This window comes from Nothoprocta perdicaria, unplaced genomic scaffold, assembly GCF_003342845.1.
Source record: "Nothoprocta perdicaria isolate Ctin4 unplaced genomic scaffold, notPer1 scaffold_186, whole genome shotgun sequence".
NCBI lineage: Eukaryota > Metazoa > Chordata > Aves > Tinamiformes > Tinamidae > Nothoprocta > Nothoprocta perdicaria.
Genome location: NW_020455049.1, coordinates 375064 through 397907, shown reverse-complemented (window position 1 = coordinate 397907; position 22844 = coordinate 375064). Strand labels below are relative to the sequence as shown.

The 22844-nt window shown below is 63.6% G+C and overlaps 1 protein-coding gene across 1 annotated transcript in view; it reads left to right on the top strand.

The window, feature by feature from the left end:
- Positions 1 to 355: 355 nt before the first annotated feature.
- The window catches only part of DUSP8 (dual specificity phosphatase 8), a 29249-nt gene continuing 6760 nt past the window's right edge, over positions 356 to 22844 (top strand). The window contains exons 1-2 of the mRNA XM_026036790.1: positions 356 to 690; positions 8045 to 8183. Coding sequence (XP_025892575.1) covers positions 460 to 690; positions 8045 to 8183 — 370 coding nt within the window. The 5' untranslated portion in view covers positions 356 to 459. The remainder of the gene's footprint in view (positions 691 to 8044; positions 8184 to 22844) is intronic.

Sequence of the window (22844 nt, the reverse complement as noted above, 5' to 3'; positions counted from 1 at the left end):
CCGGTGGAGCCTGGGTGGGGATAGAGGCTCTTCATGTCGGTTGCTTGTCTTTGCACAGACATTCCTTCTTGGTTTCTTCCAGCCCTGCTGAGCTGGGAGGGGAACATCAAGGTACCAACAAACACAAGCAGAGAAGCCCGAATACAGCAAAGCTCATAGTCAAGGGGAATGAGCTTTGAGGGGCAGAGTGGGGCTTGGGATGGAGGAAGGCTCCAAAGGGAAAGCAGTGGATTCTGATCAGCATTTTGCCTTACACTCATCTGCTGCTTTTGTGTCTCCTCAGGTTCAGCACAATGAGTCGGCATCGCCGGCCTTAGCGGTGTGAGGGAGGAGAGCAGGACAGCGCCGCTGAGCTCGCCCCTTAGCCCCTCGCTCCTGCCCCCAGGGAAGACCGGTGCTGGCTTCCCTGCCCTGCCCTGGCCCCTTGCGCCCGCTCGCTGCAGAGGGGACAGCCCCGTTATGGCAGGGGACAGGCTCCCACGCAAGGTGATGGATCCTAAGAAGCTGGCCAGCCTGCTGAGGAACGGGGCCGAGGGCACCCTGGTCATCGACAGCCGCTCCTTTGTGGAGTACAACTCCTGGCACGTGCTCAGCTCCGTCAACATCTGCTGCTCCAAGCTGGTCAAGAGGCGACTCCAGCAGGACAAGGTCTCCATTACAGAGCTCATCCAGCCAGCCTCCAAGATGAAGGTATGGCATTTGGCCCTGGCCTGTCTTTGTGCCTTGTCGGCCTTCCCTTCCCCGGAAGCGGGATGTAGGGACATGGGTCTGTGTCCACTGCAGTGTCAGGTGCAGGGATGTGGAGACAGACTCCCTTAGGGGACAGTCAGTCCCTAACCAGGATGTCCTGCTGCTCCACATTGGCACCTCGCTGCCGCTTCTCTTTGGCTCTCCCTTTGCCCTTCAGAGAGATGAACAGGAGCTCTTGTGTCCGCAGGCCCTCAGGGCTGTCCTCGGGGCTCTGCTTCTTTGCCCACCACTACGTCCCAGCCCTGCAGCACCCCCGGCCAGGAGCTCTCCCCAGGCAGGTCTAACAGGTACACCAGCCTGTGCGCTGGCAAACAATCCCACCAAAGCCTTCCTGGAGCCCTAAGCCTAATCCCTTGCTAAAAACTCTTCCCCTCCCCTCTGTCATCTCTAACTCCATTCAGGGACATGTAATCCTCCTCCCTCGTGACGCCAGAAGCTCTTATCCGGTGTCATGGCACATTATCTCTCCCAGGCTCCTCTCTCTATCTCTCCTAGTTAAATAATAGCGGTGGCTCGGAGCCATGTCACTGGGCTCCAGCCCCGGCCTTCCCCGTGCCGGGCTGCCCGAGAGCCCCGCCGGTGCTTGCAGCCCTGTTCTGCCCCCGGCTCCCCACACACTAGCCCCACTGGCCGTCCCGCGGGCCCTGTGCAGCCCGGGGAAGGAAGGGGGTCCATGGGCACCCCATGGGACCCGTCTGCTCCGCGCTCCCCACGCGGCCGAGCGCCCCGTCGGCCGTCACACCCGGACTGCAGGGGCTCCCAGGGGCGATCCCTGCCCGTGGGGTTCAGCAGCGAGCAGTGGGGCGAGAGCGGGGAGGGCCTGTGCGCGCTGTGGGCCCCGCGCGGCGCCCGCCGCCCCTCAGCCCCATGCGCAGGTGCCTGCGCTGCAGGGCCAAGGGGAACAAGGGGTGCAGCTGTGGGGCAGCCCGGCGCTGCCCATGGGGCTCAGTGACCATGGGGCCGCTCGCAGAGGGGTGAACCCGGACTCTCTTCCAGACGTGCTTGGTGCAGAAGGGTCCAGTATCCCAAGCAGGAGACCCTTGGGATGTGCCTTGGCGTAAGCGCTTCCAGCTGCCAAATGTCCCCGGAGCGGCGCGTCCCCATGGCACAGCCTGTGGCTGCACCCCGAGGGGCGCTGTGCCCCATAGCCCGCCCCCTCCCCGGGTGGCTCCCACTCTTCCCGCTTCCCAGCCCCCCTGCCTTGCGATTTTATGGCAAAGTGAGGGTAATTCAGGCGATTAATCAGATGCCGGGCCCAGCTGGAGCCATCTGTGGCGTCCCCCCCGCGGGGCCGCGCCGCGCCGCGCATTGGCTGCCGCTGACATCACCCTGCCTGGCGCGCGGGGGGGCCGCCCCGCTGCCTCGGCCCCGCTCCGGCCCGGCCGCGCTGCGCCGCCGGCATTGCAGGCAATGATTCCTGAACGGATTTAGCTGCTCTTAAATCCCCGAGGGAATAAAGCAGCATAATCAGTTTCTGCCAGGCGGGAGCGGGCGCGAGGCGCCGCCGCCCCCTCCCAGCTGGGGTCAGCTCTGCAGTGGCCGCCGTCACGGGGAGCGGCAGCCAAGCCGGGGCGGGAGCCGGGGAGGCAGCGGGAAGAGTTAACCTCAGCTGAGGCCTCCTGCAGACCTGGGTGAGCGGTGGCCCCAGCCCCAGGGCTCCTGCCCCATCCCGCCCCAGCCCCAGGGCTCCTGCCCCATCCCGCTCCATCCAAAGGGCCCTTGGTGCAGTCCTGGTGCCCGCCGCCAGCCCCACACATCCCATGGTCTCCGTGCTGGCAGGGCAGGAACAGCTCCCTGCTCATTACGTAAGGGCCCAGGTATTGGCTGGGGACAGAAACACAACCTTGCGGCGAGGACGCTGCTGGGGGAGGAGCCCAGGGGTGTTCCTGAGCTTTAATTCCCTCCTGGCTTTTTCCTTGCTTTTTTTCCTGCCGTTGTGGCAGGGCTGGGAAGGCTCCCGGCGCGTCGCCAGCGCCCTGCCGGGCGGCCCGGCCTTCATCTGGCCCGGCGCGCGAGGCCGCCCGGCGCGAGGCCGCCCGGCAATTCATTAAGCTCCCGGCACCCTTGTGCCTTTCAGCCACTCGCCCTGGGAAGCCAGCGGAGGCGGGAGGGGGGTCACAGCTGTATCCCCCCCACGGCAGGAATCAGGGGGGCTCAGCCTGGCTGCGGCACAGAGGCCTCCACACAGCCCATGGCTCAGGGCTTCCAGCCTTGGGGTCGCTGTTTTCCCCCTCCACCCCACCTCCAGCTTCCAGTAGTGGCCACTTGAGGCAAGCGTGTGTTTTGTGACCTGTGGAAATCAATGGGATTTGGGCAGCCGCCTCAGGATTTACCCACCCCCGGAGAGGGATTTGCGAGCTGCTTTGGACCCCGGTGGGCAGTTCTTACCTTTGTACCTTCTCCGTATCCTGCCAGCCTTAAATGCATTTATGGGGCATTTATGGGCGGGTGGGTAGTGCCAGGAGCTCAGAGGGAGAGCAGCATTGCAAAGCAGCGACGTGGGGATTAATAAAAGAGGAATGTGGCCTTGGCAGATTTGTCAGCATTAGTTGCTGGAAGTGTCCCTGTCTCCAGAGGCACAAAGGGAAGGTGGCGGCTCCAGCGGGGCCCCAGAACACAGGTTTGGGGTGCGTGGTTGCTGGGGGGAGATGCCCACAGCTCTGCCTGCTGAGTGGGTGCCGGGTGCACCTGCAGAGCTGGCCAAGGTGAGCGGGGCATAGAGAAACAGCAGCAAGCCCTGGGGAGAGGCATTTCTGCTGAAACGAGGGAGAATGGGGCCTGGGTACCAGAAGGGAAGGACGGACCTTGGCTGCCGGCCAGGCAAACAGCAGAAATGGAAATGGAGCAAAAAAATGGAGCAGATCTGTTCAAAGCGGATTATTAGCAGCTCTAATTTATCTCACAAGAGGCTGCGCTGTGAGGGAGGGGCCTTCCAAAGCGCTCGGCTCCCTTTGGAGAGGGCAGAGCGGCGCGCGGGAGAACGCGTCCCCAGCGGTGCCAGCGGCAGATGGGGCACGTGTCCCCCTGGCTGTGACGGCCTGGGGAGGCCTCCAGAGCGGAGGCCGCTGCCGGCTCTGCCCTGTGCCTGCTGCTGGCGCGGGGAGCGCGGCATGGGGCGGCTCGGGGCAGGGGGTGCAGCACGGGGCGCTCGGTGTAGGGGCATCGCTGTGGGCACGGGGAGCGCGGCGCAGGGCGGCTCGGGGCAGGGGGTGCAGCACGGGGCGCTCGGTGTAGGGGCATCGCTGTGGGCACGGGGAGCGCGGCACGGGGCGCTCGGCACGGGGGCACCGGGGCGGGCGCGTGGCGGGAAGAGTGACATCAGTGGCGCTATCGTCCGGCCCCGGGCTCCCTCCGGACCGGCCTCCCATGGTTCCTGCTGGGCCAGGGAGACAAAGGCGGCCGGGAGGCAGCTCTGCAGCCGCCCATGGGGCCGTGCCCCTCCGCCCTCCTTGCACGTGCCTCCGAAGGAGCCCGGCCTGCGTGTCCCGGCCTGGCGGGGACCCCCGTGCCCCCCGCCGCGCGGGGCCGCGGGAGCAGACGGCTGAGGCAGAGCAGAGGTTGCAGGGATGTTCCCGCTCCCTGTGCTTGTGCCCCCTGTGCACAGTGACAGCGAGGACGGGTAGCTGTCGCCTTGGCCCAGGGAGCGTGTCCAGCCTCCTCCCGTTAGTAACTCCTCTGGATGCCCTGGAATGGAGCGGTGCCGTGGCTGTACTGCAGCTCCCGGCTTGCTTGGTGCAACTCTTGGGAAAAGGCCGTTTGGTGGGAAAACAGAAATGGGAAGGTGAAAGTTTGATTCCTTGAAGGAAGTGTTGAAAATTTCACTCCTTCAGAGCCCCCCGCCAGGTCTTCCCGCACCTCCTTTGCTTCCTGCGGGGTGGCTACCCCGGGGCAGCTGTAGCAGTGGCTGGGGCCTGGCAGCGGGCGCTGAGGACAGGGGAGACACTTACTGTTCCTATTTGCTTTAGGAGCCTGACTTTGGAAGCAGCTGTTTGGCTATAGGCAAAGCCAGGGCTTATTTTGGAGCTGTGTGCCTGGCTGCTGTGTGCTTAGGGAAGCTCTGCCATTTCAGTGGGGTGATTCACTGTGTTTTGAAACAATAAGCGCTGAGATGCCTGTCGTACTTTGGGTAATAAGAGCACCTAGGCCTTATCTCAGCCCGGATCACCTGCGGTGCCCCGGGAGCTGTGCACAAGAGCCGAGCAGCGTGGAACCCGCCTGGCAGCCGAGGCGGCCGCGGCAGGACGGGCAGGGACCGGAGCTGCCCGCCCGCCCCGGGATGAGCCAGCGAGCGCCGAGGCCGCGGCCTCCGCATGGGAGGCGTCTGCGGCTGGAGGCTGAGCACGGGAGGTGAGGACGGCGGCGGGGGCTGCTGCAGGAGGGCAGCTTGGGCAGAGCTGCTGGTGCCCCCGGCTTGGGGAGAGCTGCTGAGGGCGCCGCGCGGCCCCTGCTCCCTGCACAACGAGCCCTGCGGCCGGCAGAGCCGGGACAGGGAGCTCCGGGAGGCCGTGCGGAGCGGACCGGCTTGCGCCCATTTCTCCTCTCCTGAGCTGGGCCGTCCTGCTGTGTCGCCGGAGCAGTGGGGCCACCCGTGATCTGCAAGTGTGGGGACTCTGCAGCCAGGGCGGCGACGGAGCCAGCGGGTTCGTGGCCCGTGGCGCTAGGGACCACGGGCAGGGAAGCCTGGGCCTTGTCCTGCGGAGCTGCTGCCCTTCCTGGCACTGCCCAGCCCCAAACCTGGCAGCCCAGCTCCCCTGGGGCAGTGCAGCCACGAGCTGTGGCCGCAGGGGACGTCCCGTGCTGGCCGGGCACAGTGTCAGGCCCCAGCCTGGGACACCTCTTCTGGGTGACATGGGCAAGCCCGTTGGGAAGTGTGTGCAACGTGTTTGCAGCTGAGCCGGGAGGCCAGCAAACCGCAGCTTGTGGCCACAAGGCTTGATGGGCCTTGTGTCCCCTTGCAGAGGGACCTTCCTGGCCCCGCTTCCTGGAAGGGACCTGGGGTGGAGGCCACCGGCTTGGGCATCTCCTCATCTCCAGCCTCCTCCTCTGCCCCTGCTCGGCTTTTCATCCATGTGTTGCAGCCAGAGATGGCCCTTTGTCTTCCCTGAGGACCAGGGACCATCAGGAACCGCGGAACTCGGCCAAACGTCTCTACAGCCATGGGCGGGGGGCTCTGCCAGCCTGCGGGCTCCTCGTGCGCCCCCGAGCCCCGTCTCTTCATTTCCAGCAGCCCCCTCCCCTGGGCCCGTCTGCACAGGCCTGGCCCCGGCAAACACAGCGTTTATTTCCGCAGCGGGGCCACGCGAGGCCGGTGCTTGCTTGGCCTTGGCTCGGCGTGAAACCTTATAACGGGCACGATGCGAACGGTGTCGCAGCCCTGGCATCGGCAGCAGCCCGCCGGCCGGGCCGCGGAGATGCCGGGGACACCAAATCCCACGGTGGGACATGCACGCACGGCGCACACAGCAGCCGCGGCTCCTCTGCCGCCAGCACCGAGGTGACTTGGGCTCAGGCTGCATCAGGGAGCCCGGCGCTGGCTTTGCACCTCGAGCTGCCGCAGGGACCTCGCCAAGGGGTGCTGAATTTGGAGCGTGTCATTCGGGGCTGTGTTAATATCTGTGGCAGCGCCAGGTGAATGCATTCAGCAGAATGGCATTGCGGACAAGTGATGTATTGAAAGGGGATGGGTGTTACAGATACTTGCTCACCACTGCAAGGGGGCTCCTGCAGAGATTTCAGTTCTCGGGAGCTTCAACTGCTGTTTGCTTTGGCCCCCGGCACGGCAGCCCTGCTGCAGCCCCCCGTGCTGCAGCTTCCTTGCAGGCTGAGGAAGCTGGATGGGAGAAGCGAGTCCTGGCACCCTCCTGCCCTGAGTAAAGCGGAGCCACAGGGACAGCTGGTTCCGGGGCTCCTGGGCGGCTGCTGCAGCTCTCAGCCAGACCCGAGGCAGGGACCGGGGCTCTGGTTGGGAAGCAGGGCAGATGGGGACAGCCTTGTTGTGCTGCATCCCCCTTGTTGTGGGGATGTGCAAGCTATGAAACGTCCGTGAGATGCAGCAAATGGTTCCAGTGCTGGGCTGAGGGGTTTTCACAAGGCAACTTGAGCACAAGCCCTAGCAGAGAACAGCAAACTTGTCACAGGGGTTACAGGCCCTCCCTCCTTACCGCAGCTAAGCCGTGGTGGGGACGCAGCGGGGCGGCTTTGCCGTCCCCCCAGGCTGCACGCGGACGTGGCGGGCTGGTTTGGTGCCCTCCTTGCGGCTCGGCTGCCTCCTCCTCCTCCTGCTGCGGCGAGATGGATGTGCCTGGAGCCACGAGGCCGGCACAGGCTGTCCGGAGCGCGCCCGGCCGCGGCTCCGCGGGCCTCTCCGTCTCCCTGCAGGGCTTTGGCCGGCACTGCTGCCAGCGCCTTGAGCTCTATGCCGAGCTCTGCCCATGACGGGGCCTCGTGAGGCTCCTCGTGAGGCTGAGAGGCGTCTGCCCAGACCCCTGGCACGTCCTGCAAACTGACCTGCCCCAGGAACCCGGCAGCTCCGCGGGGCCTGGGTGCCGTTCGTGATAGGTAACGTGACGGTGACGCAGGAGCCGTCGCTCAAACCCTTCCCAGCGGTGGCCGAGCTGGGACAAGCCGGCGCTGCGAGCATCCCTGCCGACGGAAATCAGGCCCAGATGCCTCCCACAGCAGCCAGCCAGGTTGGAAAGGAGCGTTTCAGCACACAGGTTCAGTGGGGGGATAGAGAAGGAGCGCGGCATGTGGGAGGGCTCCGGGGCTGTCTGTGGGTGCGTGCGGGCAGGGACGGCCAGCGAGCCACAGGATCGGCCACGTGCGGGAGTCACAGGGAGTTCCGGGACGCAGTGGAGTAATGGAGAGCTGAGGTTGGCGCTGGAAAGGAGCAGTGTTTGGGCAGGATGCTCCAAAGCCCTCGCAGTGAGCATGGCTGCTCGCCTGGCATTTGTGCAGCAAAGCTGGTTTGTGTCCGTGCAGCAGAGCGACCGCCTCGCTGTTGGTGCAGCCGTCGGGGCCACGAGCAGAGCTCGCTCGTGGGAAGCTGCACAGCGGGCAGCCTGGCGAGGGGCGGGTGCAGGGGGGGGTGCACGCTGCCCTGCTCCAGGGCCCATGCCAGGGAGGGCAGCGAGCACCCTCCCTCCATGTCCATCCCATCCCAGCTCCCTGGACACCTGGCATTCAACCTTCAGGAATTTCATCCAGCCTAAATCAGTGGACAAAAGTGTGCCCTGCACGAGTCCTCCATCCTCTGCCCTTTCTCTGAACCCTGTTGTGGCCATTCCCTCTGCAGGTGGAGGCAGAAGAGCACCAGGACGTGGTGGTCTACGACCAGAGCACACGGGATGTGAACGGCTTGGCTGCCGACAGCTTCCTCTCCATCCTCCTGGGCAAGCTGGACAGCTGCTTCCACAGCGTCTCCATCCTCACAGGTAGGAGCAGGGAGAGCAGAACCTTCTGCCCGCTGGCTGGGGTGGGAAGAACCTTCTTCTTGAGGGCAAGAGATCGTGGCGGGTGATGTTGCTTGGAAGGGCAGCACTGTGAGGCTCCCAGGGGTGCATGTCTACCCTGAGGTGCTCTGCTCGCCTCCATCTCTCCTGTATGAGGGCTCGCTGGCGAGGGGAACGGGGGTGATCGCGGGGTAGCCTCTGGGCTCCTCTGGGGCTGGCGTTCCCTGGGAAGGCAGCACACAGGAGGAGCAAACAGCGCTGCTGCAGAGCCACTGACAGCACGAGCAAAATCCAAGGCAGGCAATCGATGAATGAATCGATGCCAGCCTCCGTGTCTTAGAGGAAGCTAGTTACCGTCCCCACAAACCCTGTGGCAGTTTGCTCAGTGTAACAAAGTCTGTGGGTGGTTTTGAAGACATCCAACAGAAGCAAGTTGCGTGTCCACCAGCACTTCTCCTCCTGTGCTTGCTGGCCGAGCTCGCTGGGTGCTGAGGGCAAGAGCAGCCTCTCGCCAGGCCTTTGCACAGCACCTGGCACCTGGAAACTTGCTCTTGGCCAGAGGTGCCGAGGACAGAGGAGCAGGAGTGATGGGAACAGCAGAGCAGGGAAGTGAGGCTGTGTGGCCTACATAAAATCCTGGTGCGTGTGGCTGCCTGGGCCTGGCTGCGGGTGCCACAGGGCTGCAGGCCTGGCGGGTGCGCGGAAGGGAGGCTGCTCCTCGCGGAGGACGCAGCAGAGCGGTGGCCAGCGGCCACGCAGCCCCGAGGTCGGCGTGGCCTAAACAAGGGCACCGCTCGGTGCCCGCTGCACAACGAGGGACAGGAGATTCGCTCACAGCGGGAAAGGACCCGCGGGGTCCCTGGCACAGGCCAGGAAAGGGCCTGCTCGGCGGGAGCCCGGCACCCACCGGCTTGTGGTTTCCCGGGGTCAAGCGAGGGGAGGCTGCGGTGCCTTAGCCAGGCGGGCAGCAAGCGACCCGCGCCTGCCTGGGAGCCGCCGCAGCAGGGACGTGCTCGGCGCGGTGCCCCCCGCGCCCCGGTTCCAGCCCGCTGCAGCTTTCACCTCGGGAAGAGAGCGGCATGAGAGCGGCCTGGGGGTCCTGCTGCCCGCGTGGCACGGGGCCAGGCTGGCCCCATGGCCCTGCCCGCAGGTTCGGCACAGGTGGAGCCGTCGGGGAGAGGCCTGGGAGGCAGCATCCCAGCGGAGCCTGCTCTGCTCTGGGAAGCAGCGGGAGCAGGGAGAACCCACAGGTGAGCTGGGCACGGGCCAGCTGCCCACGTCCCCGGCAGCCCCGCGCTGGGGGTGCCGGGGCCTGGGCATGGTGAGCGGCAGGGCCAGGGCTGGAGCTGCAGCCGGGCTCATGTGGCCATGCACGGCTCTCCCAGGCTGCTTCTGAGCCTCTTCCCTCCCTCTCTTCCCTCCTCGTCTCTCTTCCCTCCCTTGGCGCGGTCGGCGCTTGCAGGACGGGGATGTGTCTGTGGCCCCGTGCTGGGCATCGGCGCCCGGCCCCGCGCGCGCACCTGCGGGCGCGCGCGCACCCACCTGCAGCCATCCTGTCTGTTGGGTTTAGCCAAGACCCAGGGCTCCCAAGCTCCCGCGTGTGTCTGTCTCTACTAGGTGCTAAGTGAAGTTTAAAACGCCCTAATTAAAACCTGTTAACAGGTTTCTGAGCCCTTCCCTTCCTCCCTGCTTAAAGAGCTGCTGCAGCGGGAGCAGGAGGGAGCGTGTTCCCAGAAGTGGCTGGTAATTGCCTGGCTGAGGGTTTGGCAAAGCCTCCTGCGCTCCCCTTGCCGCGGCCGGCGGCGTGAGCCGCGCGCCCTGGAGCCTGCCGATCTGCTAATGGGAAACACAGGCCACTAATGTGTGGAAAAAGGGAACTGAAATGTAGAACACTGGGTCATGGCTGCTGAGTTTTATATGGAAATCATGAGTCAAAAATACTGCTGAAAACATTTAGAGGGAGGCTGGGCACACTTTCTAACACACACAGTTTCCTCTTTCCTGTAATGTGGGCAGCAGGCAGTTTATTTTAGACCCAGATTTGCAGTGCTTGGGAGGTCTGAGGGGGCTGTGCCTGGTGGGCCTGGCTCCGGCTCCGTGCCGGAGTGGATGGAGAGGAGCCCACGGGGCTGCGCAGAGGAGCGCGGCGCGGGCGGCTGCCGGTCCGCAAAAGCGGCCAGCACCATGTGAGGACTTTGGGCAAACTCTGGGCTCGCCCGTGCCGATCCAAAGCCTTTCGGTGACTGCCGAGGACAGGGTGAGGAGCTGCATTAGTGTGAGGAGATTGGGCAGCGCAAGAAGCCCTTGGCTGGCGCCTCTACCTCGTCCTCGACTGGCTTCCCATGCCCCTGCCCGCCCTCCGAAGAGCTGTCCGGGTCCTGGAACGGGGACTGGTGCCAGCAGCAAGGAGCTCAGCTCACATGTGCCCTCAGCTGCTGCTTTGCTGCAGAAATCCTGTGGGATTTTCCCTCCTCCTGCCCCGTGCTCCGGAGATCGAAGCGCCCCTCGTGGCACCCACGCACCCGCGTTGGGGAGCCGGTAGCGGTGGGTGCCGCCCGGCCGGGCGCTGGGGAGCAGCCTCCGCTGAGGCACAAGAGCTGGTGCCAGGGCGCCGAGCAGCGGGGCTGCTGCCCCGGGGCCAAAGCGAGGAGCCGGAGCCCGAGGGAGCCGCCTGCCCTGAGGAGTGCCGGGCGGCTCGGGCGGCCTGGCCGCGCGGCGGCTCGCGGGCACCGCGGGCCCTTGGGCTCCCTGCCGCCGCTCGCGCGCCGCTGAGCTGAGGCAGGGGCGCTGCACGAAGGCAGCCCCGGCGTCGAGCTGAGGAGTCGCAAGCTGCTTCCCGCAGCCCCGAAGGAAGAATTTCCCAGTGCTGCCCTCCGAGGCTGCGGTGTCGCCGCTCGCGTCGAGCTGCGGCTGCGATGTCCGCGGCCGAGGCCGAAGCGCCAGGAGCTCTGCTGGCCTGAGCCAGGCTTCCCTTCCCGCTTCTCGTGGCCTCTGCTGCTCCCAGTGAAGGGCGGGCAGGCTGCTTATCTGCCATGCTTCGTGCAGAGAGCTCATCTCTGTCCCTAATATAGATGGATCGAGATACCAGCAGCCCAGAGGCAAAGGAAGGGGCTCATCCTGCTGAGCCACCGCATGGTTCATTCTTTGCTTTTAGAGCACAAGTAAACCTCCTGGTCCTAAAAAATCACATTTACTGGCTTGGCCTCACTCCGTTTCTGCATTCAAAGGGTCAAGTACATTGAAGCCCAAGTAACCCCTCACTGTCCCACAGAGAGCAGCTGGGGGATCCCACTGCTAAAAGGGACAAGGAGCTGGGATGCAAGAGTCCCCAGACCAGGTATCTGCCCTCACCAGGGCCACAGCTGTCCCACGGGTGGCTCAAGTCAGCGTTTATACTGAATGCAGGGACACGTTTGCCATGCATCCGGGAGGCATCCAGCTGCTCCGGGAGAATCTGTGCTTTACCAGGAGCAAATCTGCAGCCCCTCTCCTCTCCTCCCCAGGCCACGCTGTTGTTACAAGGGAAACACGCTGCTGAACCCATTGCAATGACAGCCCTCTCCCGAACCCTCATGATAAAGATACAGTGAAAATAAAAAATCCAAAGAAGTCCCCAAGCCTCCAGACTCACTCTGTTGTCCCCAGCTTTTCTTCAGCCTCGCCATATGACCAGAATTTCCTCTGAGGTGATGCTTGTGAAATGTGATGGCTATTGCAACCGTGGCAGCAGACAGTGCATGGAGAAATCCCCCTCTTCCAGAAAGATGTTCTGCTTTCCCAGCACAGCCTAGTAGCTAGAGCAGATATGGGGAGATGGGACAGGGCCTGGGAGTCCCAGCTGGGTTGCTTTGAGTGACTCACTTCACTTTTTCCATGCTTTGATGTCCCCATCTTGCACAAATTCAGTGCCTGGCCATTTTTGTTCATCTCCAGCCCACATCATTCTTCAAATGAGTCTGGAAACAGCTGGTAGAGGCTGATTGGTAAAGATGGAAGAGCTGAGGGTGGCAAGACTGATGGAGGAGCCCGTCAAGGGTTAACACGCAGCAAGCAGTGATTCCAGCCGCATTTGCAATGAGGAATCTGAGTCAATTATTCCCGGTCTTGGAAATCATCATCTACTCTTCTTTTTCTTTTCTTTTTTTTTTTTAATTGTGTAAGTATAAATAGTCCTGCTTGCTGCCCTCCATCCGTGGGAGCAGAAAGCATGTTGATTTATATGGTTTTCCTGACATCACATGAAGTGGTGGAAAACTGAATGGAGCCAACATTTTTCCTGCATTACGTAATGCCCCCTCCCTCCCTTGCAGCCAAGCTTTGCTATTCCTGCAGGAGCCTGACTGTTCTTTAACCTTTGTTTATTCCAGCACAAGCCCTTGCTTTTTTTTTTTTTTTCATTTTTTTTCCCTTCCCCCTCGCACACTCCCGCGTTGTTTTTATTAACAGCCATTATCTGTTTGTGAAGCAGCAGCAGCAGTCTGGCTCCATGGGCCCCCGACGGCGCCCGCGTGCAGCTCTCGTGCTGGAGCCTGCCCAGAGCCTCGCGTGGTGCTGAGCTGCTGGGTGCTGAGCCTCACCAGCTCCTCTCCTCGGTTTTGTTCAGCTGCAGAGCACAGACCTGGCTTGGTATGCACCATTTCAGTGGCTGGAAGTGCTAGCCGAGGGCTTAAGATGCTCAGGCCCCATGGAGAAGGGAAGGAGCCTCGGGGCACAGCAAACCCAAGCACTTCAAGCTGTTCCAGATGGGTCAGCACAGCAAAAAGGGGCTCTTGCTTCTCCTAGCAAGTGGCTGGTGTTACTCTTCATTAGGGACCCATGTGCTCCATGATTCTCGGGATTAGGTAGATCCAGTCTTAGACCCGAGGCCCCGTTTGTCCTGCAGCTGTATCCACACTTGTCCCACGGGTTGGTGAAGCTGGACAAAGCTCCTGTCAATGGCAACTTAAAGGCCAAGGAGGAAGCTGGTACGAACCCTTGCTGACCAGCGCCAGGGCTTCGGGCAGTGGTTGTCCCCCAGCCTCCCTCCTTCACAGAGGGTCTGTGGAGGAGCACTGGAGTTGGGACCCTCCTTGCATGACAGGAGCTCTTTTCATTTCATTTTTGTGTACAGGGGGAGCTTCATCTTTGCAATTTCGCACGCCAACCTGAAACAGGCCCCTCGCTTGCGTTCTGAGCTCAAGTCATGAGCTTTTCATCTGGCTCTCGTGTGCGCGTGAGATCATCCTCAGTCCCCCTTCGCCCTCCCCTCCTCCGTTTGTACCAATTCTTCAAGGAATGTTTGAATTTTCCAGTCCTGTGCTTTCTAAATTTGGATCGCCTGTTTACTCCCAGGATTCGGAAAGAATGTAACAATATCATCAGTGAGAAATCCCTCCCAGCCCTGCGCTCTCCATCCTCCTCCCTCGGAGCTCCTCAGCGAGCAGGCTGGCCGTGACGGGCTTGGCTGGTGGCCCGCGTCGCGTGAGGCCAGCGACGCTGCAGCGTGTGCGGCGCGGGCGGCTCACGTGCCACCCGTGCATCTCTCTCCCACCCCTGCTCCCCGCACTCCTGTGCTCAGCAGTGCTGCCGTGCACGAGAGCCTGCTGTGCTGGTGACCTTCACCTGGCACCTCCTGCCCACCTGGCAGCTCGGGTGGCAGGGTTTGGGTTAGACCTCCAAGCCTTTCCTTCTGGAGATGGTGTTTTGAGGAAGAGGTACCCGCCTTTCTAATGGGGTAAATAGACCTTGTTGACGAGGTGTTTTTGCCCTGTTTCTGCCTTGTTTTTTGTCAGGTGGGTGTCAGCAAAACACTGGAGTTGGGCGAATCAGTGAATGGAATTTCCTGGAAGCTCCGTTTGCCTTTTGATGAGATCTCTCATCCTCCCAAGGGAGCTGTGAAGCAGCAGGGTGAGCTCCTCACCAACAACCTGGTGTGTCAGGAAGGAAGGGCTTGTTTGCGTTGGCATCATCAAGGCAACGCGGCGGCCACCAGGTTGTAACGCCGTGGCTGGCATGACGTGGATGAGGCTGATCTCACTCACAGGCCCAGCCCGGTTATTGCAGAGATTTTTCCCCAGGGAACTGGGAATTTTAGGGGAACCTACCAAAGCTGGGGGACTTAAGAGTGGATGAAATGAAGTAGTGAAAAAGAACAGGGAGTTTCCATTTGAAAAAGTTGTTTGAGCTGTCCAGACTGGTGACAGGGTCCTATATAGGCTGGAATTACTAATTGGACTTTGGACTAGGACCTTTGGGGCTAGGTCCAAGGAGAAAATCAATTTTTAAAAAATGAATATTTGTTTTTCCTGCTGTATATAGACAGTCCTAAGAAGGAGATGAAACTTCAAGGTGGCTGAATATGACAGTGCTTGTTAGGCTGAAAATCTCACAGAGCTTTGGCTTATTGTGTCCACAAGGAGCCGTTTACTGGCATTATATCATCTTTGCCTCCTGCTCCACCGAAAATACGCCGAACTGAAGGACAGGGGACAGCAGTGGCCAAGGGGAGGGCTGGTGTGGGAGAGGATTGGGGCAGGCTCGAGTGAAAGAGGAGATGAATGCAGAACACCAAGGCAGGCAGGTGCAGAAGCAGCAGTGAGGATGGAGCAGGGCAGAAGGGGTTGCTCTTTGTCAGAGTAGCAGGAGCTGAAGACGCCCGGTGAATCTGAAAGGCAGGCAGAAATACAAATTAATCTGCAAGGCTTGTCACGGCTGTCACTGCAGCTAATAGCTTAGCGGGATGGGAAATGAGGGCTGAGGCAATTCTTACAGCCCTGATGGAAGAAAAAATCATCGAAAAGCTAAGAAAGAAAATACCCCAAACACCCACACCTCAGTCGTCAGTCAACGACTGTCTGTTGGGAGCGAGGGAGCAGCTTCCAGCTTAGCTGGTTATTTCATAATAACCTTCGCAACAGCCTGTCGTGGATAGCCCAGTGGCTTCACCTGAGGACTTCAGGGAGGGAGCGCCTCTCCGGCGGGAGCAGCCCCCTGGAGTCCTCCCTGGCCTGCACGGGCATGGCAGTTGCTGTGGATCCTCTGGGACCCATAGCTCCCTGCCCCGAAGGCGCTCGCTGCTGGACGGCTGAGGCGGGGGACCCCTCTCGTGCTTCCTTTGGCGGGGCCCGAGTAGACTTTGGGGCCTGAGAGGTGCCCTTCAAACAGCAACATGAGGCCAGCTGACCTTCATCCCCCTGGACCTTCAGCTCCCTCTCACACAAAGCGTTTCTGGGAGCAGGAGCAGAAGAGGGGCTCGCTGTGAGCAGCTCTGCATGAAGATCCCTTCCGAGAGCTTTCCCCTGGGGCTCCCACCCTGCCCTACCATTGCTGCAGACACTGGTGCCCAGGGCGGCAGGTGGAGGCCGGGGCGCTTGGCCACGTGTGCGTCTGGGCCGGCGGTCGCCCTTGCTGGCCACGCAGCCGCGGGACGGGCGCCCTCGGCCTCCGCTCGGCCTCGGCGATGCCCGCGAGCCTCCCGGCCCCCGCAGGACCCGCCGCTGCCTCCCCGGCAGGGGTTAAGCCGGGTCACGTATGTGCACGCTGGTCGTATTCCAGACCTATGCTCTAAACCTCCCCGTTTAGCAGTGCTGTCGTCAGACAACTTGTTTTCCTGCTTCTATAATTACTCCGCGGCGCTTCCCTTCCCCCTTGGCCACGATTTTGCCGATCGGACCACGGGAAGGAGAGCGAAAGGGCCAAATGCAGCAAGGGATGGAGAAAGAGGAGAAGGAGGAAGACCAGAGAAGAGGGTTATGGAAGAAGAGACCTCTGCTTGCCAAGACTTACAAAATGCTTGTGTCATTTCATTTTTTCATTTCTGGAAAGCTAAAGGGAGGAAGGAAGCTTTCCCAGTAAGAAGCCCTGCCGGACAGGAACCTGTGCCCAGTTATGATTTCCTTCCTTGGGAGAAACCTGCCTCCCGTCCTGCAGCCCCCCTCTTCCTGAGGCTTCCTGCCTGCGAGGGCCCCGAGACTGGGAGGGTGGCAGGGCCCGTGCCCTGCGTGCGGAAGCAGGGCGCTGGCGGCCGGCGGGCCCCGTGCCGGGCCGCAGGCGCAGCCGCAGCGGCGGTGCCGGGGCTCGCTCTGCTCCCCCTGCCGCGGCTCCTGCCCCGACCCTGGCACGGCAGCTTCAGCAATGGGGCAGCCCAGAGTGTCTCTGGCCAGCCCTGGCCGGCGGTGCCGCCTCGGCAGGGCCGGGGCACCGGGGCGTTGCTGCTGGGGGAGCGCAGGGCCGTGGAGCCCTTCTCCCTGCTTCGCTGAGGCCCATGCAGGAGGGACGCGGGAACAAAGGCAGGAGAGGCAGGGATTGGGGCGCTGCAAGTGGGCATGGACAGAGCATGGGGACACATGCTGAGGAGGTGGATGGGGAGGGCCACAGGCAGGAGCTGAAGAGGAGAGTTGTGTGTGGAGAAAAGGGGGCTGTGGGAGGCATTTCCATGAGGGACGTCCTTACACTGGTGAAGGGACCCGCATCACCCATCTCGGAGTGGGCAGGAGGGCAGGCCAAGCACGGACCCACCAGCCACACCAGGGTGCTGTGCCCAGCTCGTGGCCGGACACGGACCTGCCATCGGCACCCAGGTGCTGTGCCCGGCTCCGGGGCACACACGGACCCGCCATCGGCACCCAGGTGCTGTGCCCAGCTCTGGGCTGCCCATGCCACCCGGCCCCAGCACCCGGAGCAGCGTCCGGGCGCGCACGCGTCCCCAGGCAGCCGGCCAGCGGGGCAGGGCTGGCGCCGGTGGCTCCCGCGGGCATCGGTGAGCCGGTCACCGGCAGCAGGGCGAGGGACGCGCAGCGAGGCGGCGCACTGCGTCGGGGCGAGGACGGCACCAGGGGCCTCACCGGGCTCACCGGCTGCTTCCCTGGGCAAGGAGCGGAGCCTGCGTGGGCCGGCACCGGGCGGCGGCACCCGGGGCCGCAGGGCACCCCGGCTGCAGGAGCTGCTTCCCGTGGGGCTGGCCAAGGGGGCCGCTGCTCCGCTTCCCCCCGCCCGGCTGGAGCCCCTTTGAATCCTGGCCCCCCTCTGCCCCACATCTGATAATAATCAGGCCGTATTGGTTACAACAACAGGGCTCGGGCAGGCTGGCTCCGCGCGGCGGCGGGAGGGCGGCAGAGCCGCCCGCGCTGCCGGTGACCTCATCCCGTGTGATGTCATCCAGAGGAAAAACACTGAAGTCACTGGCGTAGGGCTCGGCGCGGGGCTCGCAGCCGCGAGGCTGTGCGCTTCAGCGGCACCGGGCGCCACCCCCCAGGCCCTGCCGCTCCCTGGGGCCTCGTGGCGGCGCCGGGGCCAGCAGGCCGGCCGGGCGGCACCGGGGGTGCAAGCAGAGACCCCACAGCAGCCCCCACCTGCCCCAGAGATCCCAGCTCGCGCATTGAGCCCTTGTGGGGTCAGCAAAGAGCGTCAGAAAACGTAGCTCCTCGCTGTGCTTTAGCAGCAGCGAAGCTGGTGGCAGTGGGTGCCTCTGCTGGCGTGGCCGTGGGACCCCACGGCCAGGGCTTCTCATCGGCACCCGCCGGGTCCCCGTCACCTCTGGCTGTGCAGGCTGAGTGTCCCCAGCGGTGCCTGGCTCAGGGCCTCTCCCCTAGAGCACCAGAGGGTAAAGACAAGCCTGTGGTGAGAGAACTTGGCTGCCTCTTGGGCAGGTTGGGAGGTCTGCCCTGCTGCTGCCTCCTGCAATGGAGAGGATCCATGTCAGCCCGGAGAGGGTATTTAACCTTTTCTGCCTCAGTTTCCCCACTTGGGAGCAGCAATCATGGCAGCAGGGCTGGTGGGAGGGACAGCCACCCCATGGCACGCAAGTCTGATCCCAGAGAATCCCACATCTCCCCCGAATAATGGGGTGCCCTTAAAGCAAGGCAGAGCTCCCCCATTTCCCTCTACCTAGAAGGAAGGATTGTTCCAAGCTAGAATAAATCCCTGTTTTCTGAGCAGTGCTGGTGATAGACGCTGCGGTGACGGGCACCTGCAAACCGCATTAGCTGCACAGCTCAGTGCTTCCCCCTCCGAGCTGCTGTCCCCAAATTAACTCTCCCCGCGCCGAGCCCAGTCCAGCCCGGTGCCGGGGCCCGTTTCCTGGAGCAGCTGCCGCTCCGTGGGCAGCGCCGGGGTGGGCGGGAAGCCCCGAGCCGAGCGGAGCCGCGCTGCGCCGCGCGGCGCTGCGTGTCTGTGTGCTGAGTAAGGAATGCGGTTGCATGCCTGACCCGTTAGCTATGAGCGCGCCGCGGCGGCCCGGCCGCGCTCGCGCTCGCGCTCGCGCCCGGCCGCTGAGCTCATCGCGCCTGGCTCCGCCGCGGCGCACGCAGCGCGCGGCACCACCGGAGGCAGGCGGGCGGCCGCGCCGCTGCGGGGCTCCCCACATCCCCCCGCAACCTCAGCCCCTGCGCTCCCCTCTTCTTTCTGACTCATCCTGAAGGCTGGAGCTGCGGGAAGGCTTTCCCTGCTTTGCTGTTGGGAGGGCACGCTGCTCTTTTTGGAGAGGTGGCTTTTTGTCTGCTGTTTTTTTTGCCCGCCAGCTGTTGTTTCGCTAGGGCAGGAGGTGCCTGAGCGAGACGCAGCCTGGATGCCTCTGGACGTAATGCTCGCTCCCTCCGAGGACCAGTTCTGGACAGACATGCACGAGGGGCAGCTGAAGCTGAAAATCAGGGTGCGGAGGATGAAGGAGAGCAGGGACATGCGAGGTTTGTCAGCCGGCCGACTCCTTCCCTTCCAGAGGGGACGCGGGGACATGGGGCTGTTGCAGCCGAGCGCGGCTCCGCCGGGCGCCGCAGCTGCCTGTGCGGGCGGCTCGGGGGGCAGCTGCGGTGCCGAGGGCGGGCAGCCGGCCAGCGCGGAGCCGGGGCAGTGCGGAGCGGGCACACAAAGAATTCCCGAGCCGGGGCAGTTTGCGGAAGCGGGCGCAGGGGCAGCTCGTCCTGCGCGCAGGGACCCGCAGGAAACGGAGCTCGCGCGGCGCGAGCAGGGGCGGCCTCTCGGGCAGGTGGGAAGCTGCCGCCACCAGCAGTGAGCAGGGGCGGCCACTGGCACCGCAGTGTCCAGCCAGGCTGCCGGCTCCGGGGGACGAGGAAGCTCGGGGCTGAGCCCCTTTGCCATTGGGATGAGCGCGGCCGGGGGCGAAGCCAGAGCGGCTGAGAGCGCGGGACGGAGGAACACGGGTGGTGTGTTGTGCTGTGCTGTGCTGTGCTGAGCTGAGCTGTGTTGAACTGAGCTATGCTGAGCTGAGCTGAGCTGTGTTGAGCTGAGCTGAGTTGTGCCGTGCAGCACACGCGGCCGGCACTGCCGCTGCGCGGGGCGCCACTGCCATCATCCCTGCGCCCCGGGCAAGGAGACTGTGCGAGCCGGGGCTCAGCAAAGACGAGCGAGCGGGGAGTGGGAGAGCAGCAGTTCCATAAAGCAGCATCCACGCTGCTGCCCGCTGGAGCCAGGTCGCTCCCCTCACGGCTCTGCTGTATCCCATCCTCCCGGGAGGCTCTGCCGGGCAGGGGCTTTGCCCCGGGGCCCCTCGGTAGTGCTGGGCTAAAGGGCTGGCAGAGGAAGGAGACAGCAACTGGAGCGGCTTAAAAACACGCGAGCCCGGAGTGACCTACATTGCCGAACGGCTGAATCAAGAAACTTCCCCTCCACCGCCCCTTAAAATGGGAGCCGGCTAAAAGTGCTTGACAGGTTTTGTGGCACGAACCACATAACCCAGCGATGGTGTCATTAGAAATAAGTCACTCCTGGAAATGACACGTTTTTCTTTACTTAGAACGAGTAGGGCTGGTCCAAAGGCGGCACCATCACCAGAGGAAAATCAAGCCCAGCAGCCCCGGGAGCCCGTGTGTGCATGTGGGGGTGCAGGGCTGCCCTTTGGGGCTTGTTGGTTTCTACCTTTTGTTTTTAAGGCAAGACTCTGCTCGTTTGGGAAGGCGGGAGAGGGACAGGCAATGGGAGGTGGTGGGATGCGGGAGGCTGGGAGCGATGCGGGAGGCCGGTGAGGGGTGGCACAGGTTGGGAAATGGCAAGGAGATTTAGCAACAGATGGGCCGGGGCTGTTTGGGATGGAAGGAGTTGACAGTTGGGGAAATGGGGGATTTACATGAATCAGTAATAGGGCTGATTCATCTGCTTTCTCATACTGACTGCTTGGAAAAAAAGGACCGTGCGATGGCACAGTGAGATTGGGTGCCAAGCTAGGGGAGGGCTGAAGCTGAACGCAGGGGCCGAGCAGGACGGAGGCTGGCAGGGGGTGCGACGTGAGCGCCGGGCACGGGCTGTGCTGGGCTTGTCCCTCGCTTGTGCCTGGGAGCAGAGGAGCGGGATGAGGCTGAGCAGCAGTCGGGGCTGACAGCAGGCGGGGAGGCAGCGCATCCCGCTGCAGCTGGGAGAGCAGCCACCAGGAGAGGGCGAGATGCCGAGCGCAGGCGCGCAGGGAGGCGGAAGGAAGATGCGGCCGGGCCGGGCTGTGCGCGTGTGAGGGCATCGCGGCGCCCGCCCCACGGCGATCGCCGCTCACGGAGCAGCAGGCAGCACCGTGGGGCCCCGCTCTGCCCCCCGGCCAGGCTGGCGGGAGCGGGCGCCAGCCTGGGCCCAGAGCCCGAGCGAGAGCTGTCCCCACCGCTCATTGTGGCCGGGGGGTCCAGCAGGGCAGCGGCAGGCAGCCCCTCTCACTCAGTGGCCTACTGGAAAAGCCAAAGAGCCAAGCACGGGGCGACAGCGGAGGGGAAATGGCAGTGGAAAAACTCACCAGCTTCCTAGGCAGCAGGAAGCTCTGACAAAGCCCTGGAGCTTCCCACAGCGCGATGAGTAAGGGTGACAGTAAGCGGCCTTGCGTCACGCCGCCCGTGCGAGCGGGCTCCTGCCCAGCACGAGGCGCCGGCACGAGGCATTTTGCAAAGAGGGGCTTTCCCGGAGGCTCAGGGAGTGACACGCAAGGCGATCAGCCCCTCGGCCTCCCTTCCTTTCCCTTAGCCTGCTGCGAAGACCGTCCCGCTGGGGCAGGAGCGGTTTCTCCTCGCAGGGCCGGGCAGGCAGTGCATGGGGCGATGCCAGCCGCACTCGCAGGCCCCTAGGCAGCACCCGGCCTCGCAGCGCCGGGGTCCGGCAGGGTGAACCCGCTCGCAGGGCCTCGGCCCGTGGCAGGGACTGCGCCAGCTGCTGCCTGACCTCGTTACAGCAGCAACGAGGGCGGGCTGCGCCGCGGCTCCCTAACCCCCCGGGTGCCCTGCCTGCTCCTCAGCTGTGAGCGGGGGTGAGGAGAGGGCAGCTGGTCCAGGAGGGCCTGCAGCTCGCTCTGCTCTGCCTCCTGCCCCGCTCCTTGCTGCCACAGACCGCCGGCCTGCGGGGTGAAGCGTCACCTCTTCTTCCTCGTTTCCTTCTGGGGGGACGGGGCGTTGCGTGTGTTTGCTGCGGCTGCTGGAGCGGCCGCGCTTCGGGAGGCCGGGCTTGGCCTGGGTTGGTGGCACGGGCTCTCCTGGCGGTGAGACACGTGTGGGGCTGGGACTCTGCCTGGCGCCGGGGATGGACCCATAGCAGCTCCAGGGGCAAGGTGCTACCTGTGGCACCCGTGCTGTTCTGCTGGTGGGTAGATCCCAGCAGCGCTTCCCTTGCTTCTCCGGGCATCCTTGTCAGGCCCGGTGGTCCCTAGGTGAGCACGGGAACTGCACCCTCCTCCCTGCCAGGGAAAGCCCTGCTGTGTCGCCGCTGCGCCCCCGCGACAGCGTCCTCAGCTGCACCCGTGACTCTTCCCCATTGCTACTGCTGCTCCTGCCACCCTTGCAGGGATGGTGTGGTGGGTTTTGTATCGCCCACCTGGGTACAGGGGAGAGGAGGAACGCATTTCTGCTGAGCTGACATCTCTGATGACGCTTGCACAAGTGTCCGCCTGGCTGGGGGTGACCGTCCTCGGGGCTCCTGGATCTCCACCTTCCTCCCTACGGCGAGTTGTGGTTTAACGCAGGTCGATGCTTGCAGAGGGGCTGTTGGGCACTCGGAGTCCCCAGGAGGGGAGATGCCGGCGCCGCGGGCAGCGGGCCCGGCACGGCCAGCGCGGGCCGGGGGCTCCCGGCGAGGCCCTGCTCTGGGCTGGCGGCTCCGGCAGAGCTCCAGCGCCCGGCTCCTGACCCCTTCCCTTCCCCCGCCCTGGGCGCCCTGCAGCCCTCCGCTTTCCATGGGGTGCTCTGGCCGTGCGGGGGCAAGGCCTGGGAGCAGGGCTAGGAGTGGGAACTGGCCATTGCCCGGTAGCAGAACCCCCCGCCTCGGTTTTCTCCTTCCCTCCAAGGGCATCCCAGCCCTCCCACCCCTCCCCAGAACTGCTTCATGCCCAGCCTGGGTTGAAGCTCCTTGCCTGGGTGATGCGCAGGTTTCAGTGTCTCAGAGGGACTTGCCAGCTGCCCCCTGCACACAAAATTGGGTCTTGTTTTAATTTCCCAGAGCTGCCAGAGAGATGCTGCTTTCTGGATCTTCCTTCACCTCCAGCAGGAGCAGCAGAGATGATCCTGCTTCTGGCTGGGGCTCTGTGTTTGCACAGCCCCCTCTCCTCCTGGGCCCCACCTCTGCCTGACAGGGGTAACTGTAGAAGGCAGGAAAACACTGGATTTAGCAGGGAATGTTTTTGGAAGCCCTCAGGAATGCCGGAGCCCCGGCCAGCCTGTGGGCCATGCGGCGTGGGGGACTGGCTCCCCA